Source organism: Stegodyphus dumicola, chromosome 6, assembly GCF_044657685.1.
Source record: "Stegodyphus dumicola isolate Sdum_Otavi_A_Nest chromosome 6, ASM4465768v1".
Lineage (NCBI taxonomy): Eukaryota > Metazoa > Arthropoda > Arachnida > Araneae > Eresidae > Stegodyphus > Stegodyphus dumicola.
The window spans coordinates 113,980,163-113,999,351 of record NC_140773.1 but is presented as its reverse complement, the minus strand read 5'-3'; the positions used below and the strand labels follow the sequence as shown (position 1 = coordinate 113,999,351).

At 30.6% G+C, this 19,189-nt stretch overlaps 1 protein-coding gene across 1 annotated transcript in view; it reads right to left on the bottom strand.

The window, feature by feature from the left end:
- Nucleotides 1–378: 378 nt before the first annotated feature.
- Nucleotides 379–19,189, bottom strand: part of LOC118193994 (uncharacterized) — a 43,337-nt gene continuing 24,526 nt past the window's right edge. The window contains exons 2-3 of the mRNA XM_035365166.2: nucleotides 9,098–9,563; nucleotides 379–4,119 (exon numbers count right to left, since the gene is read on the bottom strand). Of these exons, the coding sequence (XP_035221057.1) occupies nucleotides 3,723–4,119; nucleotides 9,098–9,563 (863 nt within the window). The 3' untranslated portion in view covers nucleotides 379–3,722. The remainder of the gene's footprint in view (nucleotides 4,120–9,097; nucleotides 9,564–19,189) is intronic.

Sequence of the window (19,189 nt, the reverse complement as noted above, 5' to 3'; positions counted from 1 at the left end):
CCCCCCCCCAGCAGTGTACCTTTTTACCTTCTAGCAGTTAAATTTAAACTGAACTAAGTTATTTAAAATTAATTGGGGGATAAAACAGATGCGAGATGGATAGAGTAATAAAATCTACCTATCTCTGGTTAAAAATAAGTGATGTATAAGGCCTTTAAACTTACGCATTTCTTTGTTTTTGAAAATTACTAATGCATAGTCAAAATAATTTTAACTATAACACATTTAGATGTATATGTCCATTATTGTTCCCTTCTTATACTCTTGAAAAGAATATCTTTTTATGATAAAGTGTTTGATTTCTGCAATCAGTGTCGTAATTCTTATTATCTAAAAACTGTATATGTTGAATTTATGCATCACAAAATGTATACTAGATTCAAAAACAGAAACACATATTTTAATGATACTTTACACATTATCTACATCACATTTACTTACAGCAGTGATATGTGATAAAACAGATTTTAAGACGTACAATAACTGATTTTCAACAAATATAGATTGTTCTTTTTGAATAAAATAAATAGTTTTTTTTGAATTATCCACTGAAGTCTAACAATTGTTTTGATTTATAGAGATAATTCAAGCAATTTACCTGGTAAATATTTGATCATTTCAATTCACACGGTATTCCTTCCTTTGTTTACAAGTTCAGAATTTTTTTTTTCGCAGAAATACATTAAACATACTTCTATTAAGTAATTCTGGTTTTGAAATTTTTAGATAAGAACATGATGCACTAGATTATTTCACTAATGATTATTGACTTTTTGGCATCATCTTCAATTTTTATTGGATAGCATTTTGTAACAATAAGTTCCAATTAAATATAAAGCACAGATTCAGTCTAAGGAAAGATCGTGACAGCATCAGTTTTCTGCAATGATTAATGTAATTTTTTTTAAAAACATCGTTCATTCAGCGCATAGCATTTAATTTTTAAGTAATTCCAATTAAGTAGTTTAATAATAAAAGATACATTTTATTACATACAAGACAATTCTTGCATCTAATTATTCGTTAATGTTTAAGTTAAAAAGATAAGGAAATATGGAATCTGTGATTCATTCAATATTGCTTAAGAATAAATAATTTTCGTTATGAAGTTTTTATTTATATGCCTTAAGTTCTGAAATTCATTTTCATATAAATTCAAGAATTATAAATATTTATCGCTTTATGTAACAAGATTCCGGAATTTTACCAGTGGTTCAATATAGTAAATTTGGCTGCTATTTAACTTCGAACTACATTGTATTTATGCTTTCCTCATTCAACTATGTTTGCTCGAAAATAATTTTAAGATATTCAGTTAAATCTAACTTCATTTCATTTTACAGCAATCATATACATCATTTATTCAGAAACATATTTTCCATGAAAAATGTGCATTAGATTTAATATTTTTCATGAATTTACCTTGAATAAAGATTTTATTTGGCTATTATTTTTACTCTTGCGAACAAAGATTTTAAATGAATCATTACTTTTGTTCTCGTTAACAAAGATTTTGACATCATACAATTCGTTAAGATTTTAATATTATTATGAATTTTTACCTAGCTTATAAAGTGTTCGCATTTACTTAAATAACTTAGCATTACTTTTATTTATACTCATAAATATGACATTAATTTGCATATCTAATGTTAGTTATTTAGAAATATAATTGCGTAATATGATAAAGTAGCTAAAATTATTCTTAAAATTTCCTAATTATTCTGTTATTGAATTTATATTATAACTTATGGAATTTTTAATGACTTTTCTTTAAAAATTAAAATAATCAAAAATATAGATAAACACAAATGATATATGTACTACATAATACTATATTTTGTGTGTTGTAGTATAGTCTGTATATTGTCCGAATGCTACAAAATATATATTTAAATTTCAGCCTTTACTATCACACTTCCTTTTTCTTTTCCTCACTATAGATGTAAACTAGTTAGAGAGTATTTAAGTCGAGGTTTTGGAACTATAAGAGAAAGCGTGTTTCTATTTCTCAAGGCCACTTTGCTAGCTTTCATCAACTCTGAAAAAATTGTAATCATTCGGTTTTGGGTTGTAGCTGCCGTCATTTAAATTGTTTCGATGGTTAGAATTTTGAGCCGACTTCAATTTAAATTTACTTGTTTAAGCTTAGAGTACTAATTTGCGTTTTAATTTGAGTATTATTTTAGTGTCATCGCGGTGGTTGTTTTATTAAGCACAAGACCTTATGTTAAAGTTCTGTTGCAAGAAAAATGTTGTTTTAAACCATTTCAAGACGCTTATTGTAGACAGCGTCAATTAGTTCACGTCTGTTAGGAATCTGATATTAGTTTATGTTACCAAAGCAGGTCAAACTCTATGAATTATCCTTAAAAAATTATGCACTTAATGTAATTAATAATTAATGATTAAATAAATACTGATTACTCAGAATTCCATCATTTAAAGCTCTCCTCTACATCAAGGTCTTTGTTGCTGAACTTAACATTAAAGTTTAAGTTGAATTATCGTAAGCTCTTTGTTTCCGATATTTATAGATTGAACATAAGAGTGTTATTTGCAAAATATGTAAAATTTATGTAAATTCTTTATAATTTTTATAAAAAAAACAAAAATCTGTTGTTTTTTAACTCACGTTTTTAACTATATTTGTTAATTAAATAGATAAATGTCTTTTCATGTATGACTGGGAAAGCAGCACTCTCAAGAAAGGGAACAAAATTTTTAAATTTTAAAGTAAGAGTAATGATTAGAACGAACTTTAATTCATTCATAATGGGTCAAAGGAAGGTTATAAAGTTTCCAATGAAACAGGATATGAATTACTGGTTTTGGAAACATTCTTCATCTAAAACTGGAAACTGGTCTCTTTGCTATATTTTCTTTAATTTTCCTATTATTATCATTATTTATTTAGCTTTTAAATCTGATCATGACCCAGCAATGCCCTAGCGGAAAAAGCCACTGAACACTTGTAGTTCTGTCTGGGTTCAAGTCCAGGCGAACGGGCTGTCTGCATGGGCGTTTGGTGGTTTTCCCGTGTGTATAGTCCATATGGACTGGTTTCCCTTATGAGTCCTCCACGGAACATCCTTCTCTTTCTGGGTACTGCCTAAAGGCGGGGCGTGTAATAAAATAAATAAAAAATTGACGTTGAATGCTTCTGGATATTTTATGAACCAGTATCGCATGTTATGAATTAAATTTAGGTAAAATTCATGTCAATAGATATATTCTGTTATTTGCGATTTAAACGATATGGCACGTAATTATTATTTCTTGAAAAAAAAGTACAGCCCATGCGGGAACGACCAACCCGGGTTTTTGTCAATCTGATCGAGCATGTTTTTCATAGATCAAGTTAATACCCCATATTCGTCCATTTTTTAATTAAATAATTAAGCACTAGGTATCATTTTGTAATTTTATGTGTGTATATCGAAGTATCTGTGTGCCAAAAACCTTATTTACAATATATTTTAAAATTTTTACGTTACTGAGACATTTTCTTTTGGCTAAAATGCTTGCTGCTTTAAATGTTATTCTTGTTAACACTTTTTTTTTCCGTTTAATTATATATACTCTTTCTATAAATAACTAATCTGACAGAGATGATCACAATACATTGACCTAAAAATGCCACAAACACTTTGTTCAGTGTGTTCGGAACATACATTTCCAACTTTTTTGCTACACACAGAATTTTTATTGTCTATGCTATGTCACCACCACCTGTGCTGGTGTATTAGAGGATGAGTGTACGTTGGCATCATGCTGAATGTCCCAATGCAAGAGTTACTAATGGCAGCCATGTTGGTCATCGATGTTATCGAAGACAAATCTGTGGCCAAATTTGAGGAGTGTTGTGTTCCTTCTTGTTGTTGCTGTTTTAGAGAGGAGCCTGCCGGCTGGCATGGTTTGCCGTCCCGGACTAAAACAGGGACTGCCACTCTTCTCGGGGAAGGCAGAGGATTTACATCCAGGCCTTTCTCTTGCCGAGCTCTCTTCGTCTTGTACCGATGGTTCTGAAACCAAATTTTTACCTGTGTCGGTGTCAGGCGGATGATACTGGCTAAATGCTCCCGCTCTGGGGCAGAGAGATATCTCTGCTGACGGAATCTGTAATAAATTTATTGAATAAGTTTATGGAAAATATTACAATCAAAGGAAGTTTAAAATAAAAAACAAAAAGATAAAAAGATAAACCGATGTTTATAATACCTTTATGTCCAAATCCAGGTGATGGCCTTAATTTTTATACGTGTTGAGTAATTACTAGATATAAACATTACATTGCGACCAACGAATACATATCTAGATATTATATAAAAAACTGTTCTATCCACTCGCTGATTAAACTTTATTAAGCGTTTCAGTGAAAATTAAGTACCTCTGCATGGTAAACTGGATTGTGAATGGGCAGTACTTACTCTTATCTAAAGAAATATCTTCTTATGGAACCTGGATTGTTATGCTTTTCTCGTAACTGCATTATAAACTTAATATTAAAATGACTCATGCATAGCTGAGGAAATTAAGACATAGTATTTTTTGTGTTACAGATAAAATCCTACTTGTGTCTTTAAAGCGAATCAAAAGCAAAACTGTGTCTCCATAATGTGTTCGGTGGTGTTAATATTTGGAAAAGCAGCTGATCATTCGTTCTGATTAATATTTTAGGCATCCAGCAAGATGTGTATGCATTTGGTTGTACATTGTGGTTCTGAAGCATTAATCATAAAGAAATGTTTTGTTTTAAATATTGCAATAAATTAAACATGAAAATAAGCATGGTATTGAAGAATTCATCGCTTTAACATCTGAGAATCAAATATTGCAAAATATTATTGTTTCAAGTGCTTTTGACCCATTTTATAGCACTTATAAGTCAGCACGTCCATTTATCACGACGGGTTTTTACACCAGAACAAAGGTAAAACCACATTTTTTTTATTTCTTGCACATTATTTCGGTACCATATATTCCCATCATTTCATATGACATCCAGAATTTGAGAGCAGACTAAATCAGTTCTCATCTTTGATGAATGTATTGATCAATTTCTGCACACATGACATAAAAAAAAATCAGATTACAAATCTCTAGGCATACTACTAAACGTATTGCAGACCTGATGCTAATTTTGGGGGATACTCATATTACTGTGATATAATGGAAGGGATTCGCAAGCTAATATAATCCTAATTTAAGAACTAGCATTTGTAGACTGACAGGCAAGAAAATCATTTTGAGAGAAAATAACTGAAAAATTAACTAATGGAAAACTACTGTTTGCAACTCTCACTTGTAAGCCCTAATTAATATGAGTTGTAAATGATTGTCTTGCAAAAGGGTAATTTCTGATTAATTCCTCAATGACTGGAGAATCATGCAGTGATGGCCGGAAGACCACAGAACTCTAGCAATTACTTCGGTCAAAGAAATTTGTCAATCAATACAGCGTAACGTTTTATAGTCCCGCTTACATTTAGCTTTCCATAAAGTATAATTGACAGAGAGGAATAAAGACTAACCTTTTAGCAAAATAATGATGATTTTAAATTCCCAGATCTTACTTTCTTCTTCTATTTCTTAAATGCTTCTCTTTCTGGGATTTTATCAATTATAACGCCCTTCGTTCTACGGAACACCTTGCAAATGTTTTTGTCAGTCTTTCATCCCTGTTTTTATTGTCTCTTGAACATTTGCTGAGCGTAAAGTCTTCAAGGGGCTAAATTTGCCATTCTGGAAGAGTATGATATCGTGAAGAGAAAAATAGGAGGTGAAGACATTTCTCGAAGCTCGACTTTAGAACATATTGTCTAACACAGAGTGAAATGAATAAAAGATAGTTCTCTTGCTACCTTGTTAAGTTAATCAAGTTTTAGACGCTATATAATTTTGCAACATAACTTGACATTAACACTCTGACAAAAGTAAACTTTTAAAAAATTATCTTAATATCAAAGAAGCAGATTAAACTTCATTTACAACTTACCTGACTAAATTCCTTTATCACGAAGAATACAAAGCTTTCTATTAAAAGAACTTTCGTTTCATTTCGGAATCATACGCGTATATCACGTAGGTTTTGTCCCGCATTGGAGGCTCTAAAATGAGATTTTGGCTTCTTTTCTATCGTTTTATGAGTTTCTGCTGATTTTAATGCAATGGCGTTTCTCTGCTTTACTTAGCAATCAAGCCACAGATATAGAACATATCATTGTCGTGTTTAGTTTCTCGAATAAATTTCACTATATTGCGTCATAAAATAATGTATCGGTTTTACAGAGATAATAAACCGCCTATCTATCCTCCCGTATAATACTGTCAGGTACTTTAGGTGTTCTCTACTCTTGTATAGGAGAAAGAACGTCGATAACGATCATCATTTTGTATTGATACGCAACAAATTTGAAATTGTCAAACTATTTGTAAGTAGCTTTCTTACCTTGTACCTTAAACTTATAGATTTCTGTTGTATTTTTATCTAATACGTAAAACATTACAATATAGGTACGTGATAAGATCCCGTCATCCACGTTCCTGTATAATAAATCACAAAAAAAAAGGCAAGCATCATGTCTGAAAATCATTCACGAATATGATGGATTTTCTGCAAAATCAAAATACTTAAGCGTTTTGCTGATGTTTAATATGAAGAAAGCAGAATAGCTCGAAGCAAATATTTCCAGACTTGGCTAGAAGAGAAACACGCTAATGTGACAACACGCAAATGTGAATTGAAACACTCAATCGATTTCGAGGGCAACTAAAGGTCCCTCCTCATCAGGACCAAAAAATACCTAGAAAGAAGAAAAATAAAGGGGAAGGAGTCTCAGAAACACGTGATCCTTATCAGCACTGCACGTGGTTATAACCGGATTTTTAATCAGAGTTACACTGGCCGCCTACTTTTACTGAGCCAGGCTATCTGATCAAACATGTAACAAAAGACAAGAAAAATTAGCGAAGTTTAAAGTAGGGAGCGAGGGGCAACTGCACCTTCACGCTCAAAATCTGAACTTCGAATAATGTAAAAGTAGGCGGCCAGTGTAACTCTGATTAAAAATCTGGTTATAACCACGTGCAGTGCTGATAAGGACAACGTGTTTCTGAGACTCCTTCCCCTTTATTTTTCTTCTTTCTAGGTATTTCTTTCTCCTGATGAGGAGGGACCTTTAGCTGCCCTCGAAATCGATCGAGTGTTTCAATATACTTACGCTAAATACAAGGTTGTTTTTACGATTTTTATTTCCAGACTTACTTAATTTTTTGCAATGGGAGAAAGCAAAATCACTTAATTATATTTCTTTATCCAGTATCTTCAAGATTAAAGAGATCACATGTTTCTTTTAAACATTTGGTGAAATTTCCTGCAGTATTAATTTATTTAAATATTTTCCTTAAAGGTTTTCCTGAATCCACCAATCTTTAAGTGGATAACGTTACTGAATATACCTAGATTCAATTCTCAGTGACAGAAATGCTACATGGATATTTTCCTCAATGAGAATTGATCGTGAGAGATGTTTATGATAGTATCTCCTGCCTGAAACAACCACCATGAAACGTTCCTACAAATGTAAATAATTTTCAGGTATTTTGGAATAATAAATTACTTTCTTACCTACCCCGGTAAACTTTTAATATGGTTGTAAGGATTGCGTTAATTTTATTAACAGTTAAATTTTGAGTTAAATTTCCTTTGCTATCGATTCTTAACTTCAACTTTCCACTTCCGGCCAGAACGTAGTTTTAGAATCACGTCTGAATACATAATGAGGAAGAGCGGTATTTAGCCGCGAAGTTCTTCGGTCTGAGTGAGAGAGATACTAGGTATTCTGGCTGCACGCGTCCTATTTTTTAGGCTACTCTCGTAAATTATTATTACGCTTGGCCGTACTTTAGGCTCTTGATAGCTTCGCAGTCTATTAACGTAAAGGGGCCAACTCTGTTAGAATCTTTATAGCTTCGGCTATATCTATTTAGTTAAGATTAGCTTAGTTTAATTCTTAGTCTCTTAAGTTCAAGCCCAAGTGTCGCCCTTATTGTACACTCCAAGATGGAGTTTTTTTAAACTTTAGTTGGAATAATAAAGGGTTAGTTTAACCTTCTATGTAGTTGTTTCCTATCACACGAACTCAAGCGATTATTCTCTTATCAGTTCTTAAGATTCTTCACTTCCAACAGTAACTTAGAATTACAAAGTGAGGAACTCTGTATGGTAACTAAACTTCAGTGTATTACAAATGCGGCTAGCCACACGATACGCTGAAGCTAGATAGTCGATCTGTGAAGAAGTGTGAAACTACATGTTCTGACATTACAGATGGAATAACTTGTTCCATAATGTTTTTATTTAACAGTTCAAAAACTGTAATTTTCCATATCCTACATCAAAGGATTTTAGAGATCTACGCTGTGTCTGTCATTAAAACCTCTCGATTTCAGGGAGTTCATGGACCATCTCTCCATTATACCATTATTCCTATTATACGTTCTCCATGAGCTCTGCATCTTCTTTAATATTATCCTTAATCATAACTATTCAGATGATGTAAAATGCAACAGAACTAAAACGGAGTGATTATTTCAGTCTGAAAAATGTGCTAGACAGTGGAAGTTTCCAAACTGTTGCATAAGCTTGTTACTGCTACCAAGAACTATGTCTTCATATAATGAAGGCGACTGAAAACTAAATCCCACTTTGTTGTTAATTTATTTCTAATATTGTTAGCAGCGTTATAATGCTATTAATCTTTACCTAAATTATTAACAAATGCATTAGAGTTCAGTACTGTTCATGAGCAAGCAACACGCAACAAAACTACCAAGTCTCCTTCAAATAAACCCACTCCTTACTGAGACGGAACCAAGCTACTAATACGATAAATAAAATTTTAAGCTTACAACATTTCGGAGATATTTAAATTATTACGAAAATATTTCAGCTTACGACATTCACATTATTAAGAAATTAAAATTTGAAAGTTTCTTAATTTAAATGAAGATGCTGATAGTTGCTATTGTGGTGAAAAATAAAATATTTCAAAAAGTTAAACTATTGATTGAAAGTATTGGAATAATTTTATACCTCCTTTCTAGTTCGTATGTTTGTGCTTTGGAAAACAGAACCCGTCTTTTCCTCTTTTTCATTGGAGGATTAGAGGTATCTCCGGATGTTGAACTTGTGGGAGTGTTGTTGCTGCATCCTACATTTCCTCCAACATTATTATTGTTGCTGCTTGTGCTACAGTTCAGAATGCTTGTAGTCGGTTGCTGGGAAGAGGTGACTTCATCCGAATCTGAATCGTCGGCGCGCCGTCCACGAGTGATAACGGATGCCGCCCCGTCCGCAGTTAAGTCCGGCGGAGAGGATGAAGCGGCTGGTAAGTCGTCTAGAGCGCTGTCCTCGTCTACGATTTCATCATCATCGTCTTCAAGGTCATCGTCTTCATCGAGGTCATCTCTCTCATCTGTACTCCGGGTGAGCTCATGATGTGTTAGGAACGTGTGTTCAGTGCTCGTCAAACAGGGCTCGAGTCCCATATGAGCGAAAGCTGCAAAAATCAAGAAGACAAAGTCAATACTTTTTTTAGTCTCAGTAATTTCCTATCATATAATACTCTGTGATATAAATTAAAATTTTTTATAGTTTTGCAATCCAACTCCCAAAGAATTTCTTAACGTGAAGGTACTATATAATAGAATGAAGGTAAGAAACAGAAGAGCTCCGAACAACTCTGATTGTCAGAACAAATGAAACTCCGTTGTGTTATCTTGTAATTGCTCTCCTGTTCTCCATTAGTTGCAATGTCTCAGTGAAATTGTTTTCTATATAATTCTATGCATTTTTCATTGCTTAAACCAGTGGTTTCAACTCACATTGCATGTGGGCTGAATACACCGACGTGAAAGTAGTTGACAGACTAGATTTCCTTTTTTTTTTTTTTTTTTTTTTTTTTAAATAAAAAGAAATTTAATCAAATTTTAAATTATTTTCTTTACTAAATAAATTAAAAAAACATGCATAAGCACAAATAAAAATAATAATAACAATAACACAACGAAAAAAAATCGAATTAAAGTTTGTTTTGAATCTGAATTCTGAAGGTTGGTACCTAAAAGGAGTTTCTGTTGTTTACACGTTGTATATCAAGAGTGTTGATAATTTAATATTAAATTTTCAGACTGATATTTATTACTAATAATTGAATAAAGGAAACAGGAATAAATTATTAAACTTTCCAAGTTTTCAGGTAAAACCTGAGAATAAATAATGACAATCTAATTTCGTTCTTTAATTTTTCTCGACACATACCCATTTGCTTATTTGTAAATAATGATATTTATTTCTCACTACAAAATGGCGGTTGATGTCGTTTCCATTCTGATAAAATATATGTAGCCTTGAATAAAAATCATAAGAAACTGGCTTCCTCGCCTAACAAAATAATTATTATTATTGCAAAATTTTCTAACTGAAGGTCTTTTGAAAAGTACGAATGAAATTTAATCAAATCTTTTACTTTGATATGATATGACTTCTTTAACTTTGATATATATAATAATATTCTTATCACACTGTAAATAATTAGTTCCCTTTGTAGAATTTTTGCTCATTATTCACGTTAATTTTTAATAGTGATGAATATACTCTAAAATCGGATTTCAAATCATTAAAAACTTAAAATCTTTCTTCAAATTATTATCGTAATAATTCTATTTCTTTACATGTTTCTGAGATGTTTCATTTGAAATAATGTGTCAGAATTTAAAATATATGAAAATTACGAAAGTTTTTGAGCCTATTTGTGTTTACCAAGATTGCAGATTAATTTTAGGAACTTTAATACAGATATAATAAATGAACACACGTTAAATCTTTCTTTGTAACTCTTTATTTAGAATATTTAATGGCTACTTAAATCAACAATAATTGCGAAATCCTAACACGTGGCCTGGCAAATAAGCATACGGTAACAGAGACAACCCTAGCCTATTTATTCATTGAACATCTTTTGCCCTCAACAGCATTCGCGGTTATATAACTTCTGTCTATTCCTCTACATTTGTAAAGCGCTGTATTTACAACAAATGCATATTTCAAATGCATTTACTGGCCATGTAAAATTGTATCGAGGCCGGGAGCGATGAGCGGGCCGCGTATTTGAGACCACTGGCTTAAAGTATGCTATAAAAACATCGTTATTTAAACACACGCAATTTTTTTATACTGTTAAGCGAATTCTCAAATTCCCTTTAAAAATTTTAGCAGCATTAATTGATGTGTGTGCTAAACTCACAGTGAGCTTCTGATAAATACCTTAACAGGACAATTATGGGCAGAAGTAAGTAATTTCAAAATAGCTAAACAATTTGATATAATTTCTCTTTTCGAGTGACTAATAAACTCACTCACTCCATGTTACACAAATAATGATTATTATAATATATTTTAAAGTTGGGAATAATGAAAATTAAGAAAACATAATGCATAATATTATTTATTGAAAAATATCTTAAATAGCGTGTAACAAAAATAGCAATCCTTTGTGATAAATTTATATTCAAATCAGTAAATTAATGTTTCAAATTTAGGTGTTTTCAAAGTGCATGATGTAAATAACTTTTTCATTTGTTTATTATAATTATGTTAAATTTATTTATAAAAATACGTTAAAAAATAAAAAAATACAATTTATAAAAGTATTTTTGTTTACCTTTTTAATAAAACGTATTTCAATTTATTTTTAAGAATAATGAAATTTTCATGTTTAAAACAATCAAAATATAATAACTGCTAGAAATCCAAAACGTCATTTAACCCAAAACAAAAAAAAATGCTTTGTGTATATTTTTTAATCTAGCGCTTATCTTTCATGCTAGAATAAAATATCATCCATAGATAAAAAAAAGACTGGTATGTCGTGTAAATTAGGTCAAACGTATAAAATAGATTTTTAAACTCAAAGATTACAAATTTGTTACGGTTTTTAACATCAGAATGAATGAATTAGAAACATTCACTGAGATTTTGTAATTCATTAATGATTTAGAAACATCACATTAGAATCGTAAAATCATATAAACAAAAACTTTCTTTTTGGAATAAAATATCATCCATATATAAAAAAGACTGATATGTCGTGTAAATTAGGTCAAAATTATAAAACAGATCTTTAAATTCAAAGATTAGGAATTTGTTACGGTTTTTAACATCAGAATTAATGAATCAGAAACAATCACTTCGAATATTAACAACATTTTATAAAAAACTGTACTGTTTCAGCGTTCAATTTCAGAAAACGTCATTAAGTTGTTTCATATGTTGCGAACTAAAAATAAATCCTTGTTTAAAGTGACTTTGTTTTAAGACATAGAATTCATATAAAAATAAAAAGGAAATGTATAACCTCTTATTGCTGAAAGAAAATTATTACAAGAAATATACAAATTTTGTTAAAATTATTTGTAAACTTAACGCGCCTTTTTAAAAGGAAAACTGATCGAGACTTTTTCAGTTAAATATGACTGATACAAAAAGTAAAATAACAAACTACATTCCGAAATTTGATTAAAATAAATAAATTCCAAGCATTCAGAGCACTTGAAACAAATTATAAACATTCTTAAATATGCTTTTCTGTTTTTTTCGACAGTTATTGACTCGTTCTTAAATGTAATGAGGTTGGTTAACAACAAACAGAAATTGGAAACTGTTTATATCTTCAAAATGTTGTAACATGACTAAGGATAATGATTTAACATAATCTACTATCGATTGTCATGAATCTTCAATATAAAATTCCTAGAAATTAGTTTTTTCGGATTTAAGCTGGAAACAATTTTAGCAGAAATTGAAATTTTCGAAAAAAAATCAAATTTTAGACCCTTGATTCCTTTCCAGCTTCAAAACATATTATTTCAAATTTCGAAATTCTTTCTAATTTAGCCTTGAAATATATTTCATCAATAATTTAAAGTAATTAACAATAAGTGATCAAATTAAAACATAAAAAAATTTAATTTCCTGCTGAATCTTCATTGTAATTCCTTTCAATTTAAAATTTAAATATAGTTACGATATGATTAAAAGCAGATGAACTCTAATGAAACTTTTAATACTATCAGTCGTTTCATTCAAAGCCTTTCATTTTGTCTGGCCCTGATACTAATAATGAATTCAAAAAATTAATTTTTATTTAAATGTTTCTTTCTTAGTCTCAAAATTCATTCGTGTCCAAGACTGGCGAGATTCAAATATTTGTTTCTTTACTATTATAATTATTCCGCGAACCTATTTATTGATTAATTCAATAAATATTTTTAAACTGCATAAATGTAACATTACTTATTTGTGCTCTACTCTATTATTTATGGTACAATAAAACCTGAGTTAGTTTTCGACTAAACTAAATTGGACAGTTTTTAAACTTGACAGATCCAATATTTTTAATCAGTTATTTTTCATTATTCGTTCTTAGAAGTTAGTTTAGTGATATTACATTGCATAAAGAGTTATGAAATTTTAATTTATCTCGAGAGATACTACTTCTAGTATACAAAAATATTTAATTTAGTCGTCGGTTATATCAAGTTAAATTTATAATGCAGAAAAGATGTCCCCACTGTAATTTGCTTTGTTTCATCATATTGTTATATGGTCTAATGTAGGTGTTCGAAAACTATTTTACTTTCTCTTCGCACAAGTATATTTAAAAGAAGAAAGCCATTTAGTAAGTTTAAGACAATACTTTGTGAAGTACAGTATACTTTGCAGGTCATTATTAAGATACTATTCTTTGTTTTTGCATAATTAGATCCAAAAAGATCTTAGAAAGCCATTTAATCAGTTTAAGATAACACTTTGTAAAGTCCAATATGCTTCGCAGATCATTAGTAAGATATTATTCATACTTTTTGCAGAACCAGATCCGGAGAAGAAAATACTTCTTACTACTCTCACAAGTTATCACAAGTTAATGAAGATAATTCCGATCAAACTTCATTCAGTAAATTTAGCTTTTTTATATCCTTGTTACTTCTTACAATCATTACCTTAGAATTCACGAATTCCTGCCTCCGCTCTGTTGTTCGGCATTTAGTTCGATCAAGGTTCCAATCTTGGCGAAGGGGTTTGCTACATAAGAGTTTTCGTGGTTTTCCCCATTTGTAATTACTAGATACAAACCAGTTCCCATAAAACTTCTTGCACGAAGTAATCCTTCCCCTTAGGCACTTAGCCCTTGAGTTTCTTTCCTTCAGTTTACCTAACCTTATTCGATATGGTTAAAGGCAGAAACATTGCGGACGAAAACGTTGGGGAGAAAACAACGCAAGGCGAAAACATCATGGGAGAAAAGAAAGCAAGGAGAAAACTTCTCAATTTAGAAACCTCGGTGTCGAAAATATCACGGTAAAATATAAAAACGCTATGACGACAATATCGCAGACATGTATTTTTCAGGTTAAAAATTCCTATTCGCATAATGATCTATGAGTGAAAAAGAAATGAGGAATATTTTTATTTTAATATTTTTGAACTAATAAATTTTTGCTGAAAATCTCGGAAGGAAACTTAAGAATTCAAAAACTGAAAATTAATGCTACTTATAGCCTTTAACATAATTTTATAACAGAATAATTAATTAATGAATTTTTATATAGGTAACCACATGCAGTTACATCTTCTTTTTCTAATCTTTTTTAGACTGTGTTTTTCCTGAAAAATTAGCAATAAAGCTTTGTAAACAATATCAGTTAAACATTGTCCTTTATTAGTTAACTCTAAAAGTTTTAAAATTCAATTAACTACTATACCTAGAACTATTTTCTACTCACTTTCATTTTCTGAATGCTTAAATTTCTTATTTATGTTTTCAGCAAAATTGTATTAGAATTCAAAGATGTAAAATATAAAAGTATAAACATTCTTCATTCGTTCTTACTCTCACATATCATTATGCGAATATGAAAATTTTTAAAGCGGTTGTATGCGGCATTATTGCCATGCTTCGTAGGTGCTTTATTTTTACCACACCATTTTCGACGACGGCGTTTAAACTGCGAAGTTTTTGAACAGCTTTATTAGCCCAAAGGAGCGTTAGCTCAGGAGGCTTATTAGTCTCAAAATGGCATTTTGTGGCATTTCACTATAAATGGCGAGTCAATTTTCAAATTGTTGCTACCAAATATCAGAGCTCTGTATTATATTTAAATAAATTAAATAACGAAGAATATGCATGAACGAATGCATAATTTCTCGCATTGTGAAAAAACGATGGTACCTAGAGCCATCAAAAAATGAATAACTTAATCCTCCACCGGAACATGAGCACCTGGACGCCCGAATTTCAGATTTCGAATTTGTTTTGCTATCTATTTCATATTTTGTGAAACTTCTTAATTAACAAAATAATTTAAATGTGAGCAATGTCAACACTGTATGAAAACAAAACATTTTTATCTACAGCGCGCGAGACTCTGTATGGGGAATTCTAAAGATATGCTGTTTTTAAATATTTTGTGGTATTGCTCTTGAATTGAATTTTAATTAAGTGTGAAGAACATGATATTTAATAAATGAAGGTAACACACAAAGCGTTAAAACAAAAACACCTTTTTGGGCGTAATATAAATCTGAAAGTTCTGAGATTTTTTTTATGACAATGTTTTCTCTTTGCTTTCTTTTCTTCCACGATGTCCCATACGACGATGCTTCGACAATGTTTTCTCCATGACGTTTACGTCCGCGATGTATTTGCCGCGACGTTTTCCCCGGACACTATTCGACATGTGTACATTTTATTCACTTCCTGATTATGATATCTAAATGGAAATTGCAAACGAATTGTGCTCTCAAATTGATAGAACCAGTTAGCAATGCGTTCATCGTTTAAAAGAAAGAAGATAAAAATAAGTATGCTGTAAACTTTTTATCCACCCAGTGCGCTTGATAATAAATTTAATAACGAAATAAACTACTATTTAAGGCTTAGAAATTCAAAATACAGGTAACGCCCAATATTCAGAAATAACAAACAATCATATTTCTAATAGCATCAAATTTAAGTATCCTTAACTTTGGAAAATGATGTACTTCTACTGAAGGAAGAAATGAATTTTAGAAAATGAATTGTACCTGCTTTCTTTAAAATTGAAAATTCTTTTCAATATTGAATTATATTATTAACTATGAGATAAATAATCTTATGCGTGTTTCTCGGATTTACTGCCTCATATAATATTAAGCACAATAGCACTTAGTATTAATAGGCATTAATACTTTCATCTGAATCTCTCATTGTGTAATAACTTACCTTGAAGCTAAGAAAATTAGCGTATTTTTTTAAGACAAACTGCATAAAATGTTAGATCAATTTCAATTACTGTAAGCATTTATTTCTAATACATGTTACCAGTAAAATAAATGGAATATAATCATAATTTTGAATAAAACAAAGAACATTCTTAGTGAAAGTAGAGGGACAACTAAGATATGAAACAGAACATTTTCAATAAAATTCATTTTCAAACGTTTTATGTGTTACTCCAAAACGTAAGAATTTTAGTGAAGAAAATGAATTTATTGAAAACTGAGTATTCTAATCTCATTTTGCCAATAAAGTGCTGACGCTAAAATCTTAAAAAGTGCTTCAAAATATGCAGAAATATATAAATCCAAAAATATTTTTTCCGATGACTCTTTTTCTCAATGGGCAATCATTTTCCACCTTAAACTGAATACTAACTACCGAATCCAACATTTGTAACTAGCTTTTAACATTATTATATTACTCCAAAAACAACACTCCAGTTATAAAATCGATTATGATTAGTCACAATTTTTCTATCGATTGTTAAAAGCCCTTCCGTGCATACCAGAAAATTCGTTTCGGCTTTGTTTTGAACGGTTTAAAAGCTCATTTTAGCGGCTGAGACAGGAATTTATGAAGAGAAAACATAAGCACAAAAGCGACCCACTTGGAACATAATGTGCTCCTTGCGTGCTGTTTTTCTATTTAGCTTTTCCAAACACTTTTCGCGTGAATAACCAAGTGGGGTGAGAAAAGGCCCAGGATTCAGTTGCGACTAATGCTCGATGGGATAGTTAGCTTTTCCTGAGAGGTTATATGTGTAAAATTACAACGATTAGCTCTTGTGAAAGACTTTTAAGTGGGGCCCTGGCCTACTAATAGAAAATCGATACTTAGGGAGGAGGATCGCACGAAGCGCAAATAGTTTTCGATAAATTACTGGGTAGCTTATGTTCGAAATTATTTATACTGTTGCACATTTTTTTTCTGCATTCAATTATTGTCTGATATGCTGTAAGAATTATTTATTTTAAATAAGGGATTTAATGCATTTGTGCTAATTTTGGGTTATTTGATGCATTTTTCAGTTATAAAATGAGTTTAAACCAGTCATTAAATTAAATAAAATTCGCACATTTCTTACACTAGGAGGAATCCAAAAGCTCGGCTCCACCTACTGAAATTGATAGGCTAATAATTGATGTTTATGGCAAAAATGTAGTGAGTATGCGGCATGTACACTGTGCAAAAGAAAAGGTGGGACAGTTTTTTCTATATTCCCCGCCGATTGACAAAATTCAAATTAATTTTTCATGTCTTGAAAGCGCGACTTAAAATTTATATTATATTTATATATAGCCTTGTTCTAACATACGATGATTTTCACACAAAATCGGACTTTTTCTGAAATAACATACCAATTTTTTCCCAGATTTCGATTTCACGATTTAAATTATGCCTAGATATTAAATTTTGTAAAATTTGGTGCGATATTTACGGAGAAATTCAAATATTTATCTTGGCGCTATTTTCTTCAGTTTGCCAATAATTCACTTAGCGAACTTCTTAATATATTGCAATCCATTTTCCTTTCCCTTCCACTATGCCGGAGCGGTAAAAAGGTACCTGGTTCCTACCTTTTTACATTGTGCATTAGCGGAAAAAAAGTCCCATCGTTCCTACTTTCAAATAATGTTAGCAAAGTGGCTAAACCACATCTGGTGTTTTATCGCTTTTCAATAAATATGCCAAATTTCAAAACACGCCAATATATAAATTCACGTATATCTTCTAAAATTTTGAATAAAAAAACTCTAATTTTTTGCAGGTATGCTTAGAAATACGTCTACTTTTAGATGGTGGTAAAGCTTTTATTGATTATAATTTAAATTTTTTTCGAAAAATTTATAAAAATTATTTAAAAATACAAATTTTAAAACTAAATAATAAAAATGGGTGAATTTTGTTTGGAATGAACCTGAATTTCGAAATGTGAAAGGAAGAATCAAATAAGTTTAATAAAAAAAGGGAGATTAATAAATATATGCCAAACTCAATTAATGTTGAGGAGCTAAAATTTTGAGAGCTAATTTTTAAAAACTACTTGTATGATTTTTACAAAACTTGGTAATTTGGCGTAATTTGAGACGTAGAATCGAAATATGGAAAAAAAATGTTATATTATTTTAGAAAAAGTCCGATTTTGTGTCAAACTACCTATATTAGAACAATGCTATATATAAATCTAATACATATCCTGAGTGGCGCTTTCAAGACATGAAAAACGAATGTTGAATTTCGTCAATCGGTCCAGTAGAACGAGAGGTATAGATCTGTCTCTTTTTTTTTTTTTTTTTTTTTTTTTTTTTTTGTGCAGTGTACGTGAATTATGTAAACAGCTCCTTAGTAGAGTGGTAAAAGGCCCAACATCGCGATGGCAAGCTAGCCACTGAAAAAGGCAAAGCTTAATTACTAAAATTAGGAGAGCCGGAGTCTGGTGGATGGCTGTCAGAAAATATGAATAGAAAGGAATAAATTAAAACAATTAAAAATTAATATATGCAAAGGCTTAAAAATATTAAATTAAAATAGAGTGATGGAAAATGGATAAATGTAACTTGAAATAAACTTATAAAAATGTGAAATAAACTTATAAAAACAAATAAAAAGGAGTAAACTGATAATAAATTAAAGTAGTAAAAGATAAATGTCAATAGAAATGTAATGAGAAATAAAAAGTAAGGAAATTTTTAGTAATGAGTAAACATGCCCCATGATTTAAAAAAAAAAAAAAATTCGTTGGCTATAGATCGTTTTCCCACAATACGAGGAAAATACAGCCATGTCTATAGATTCTTCTTTATATA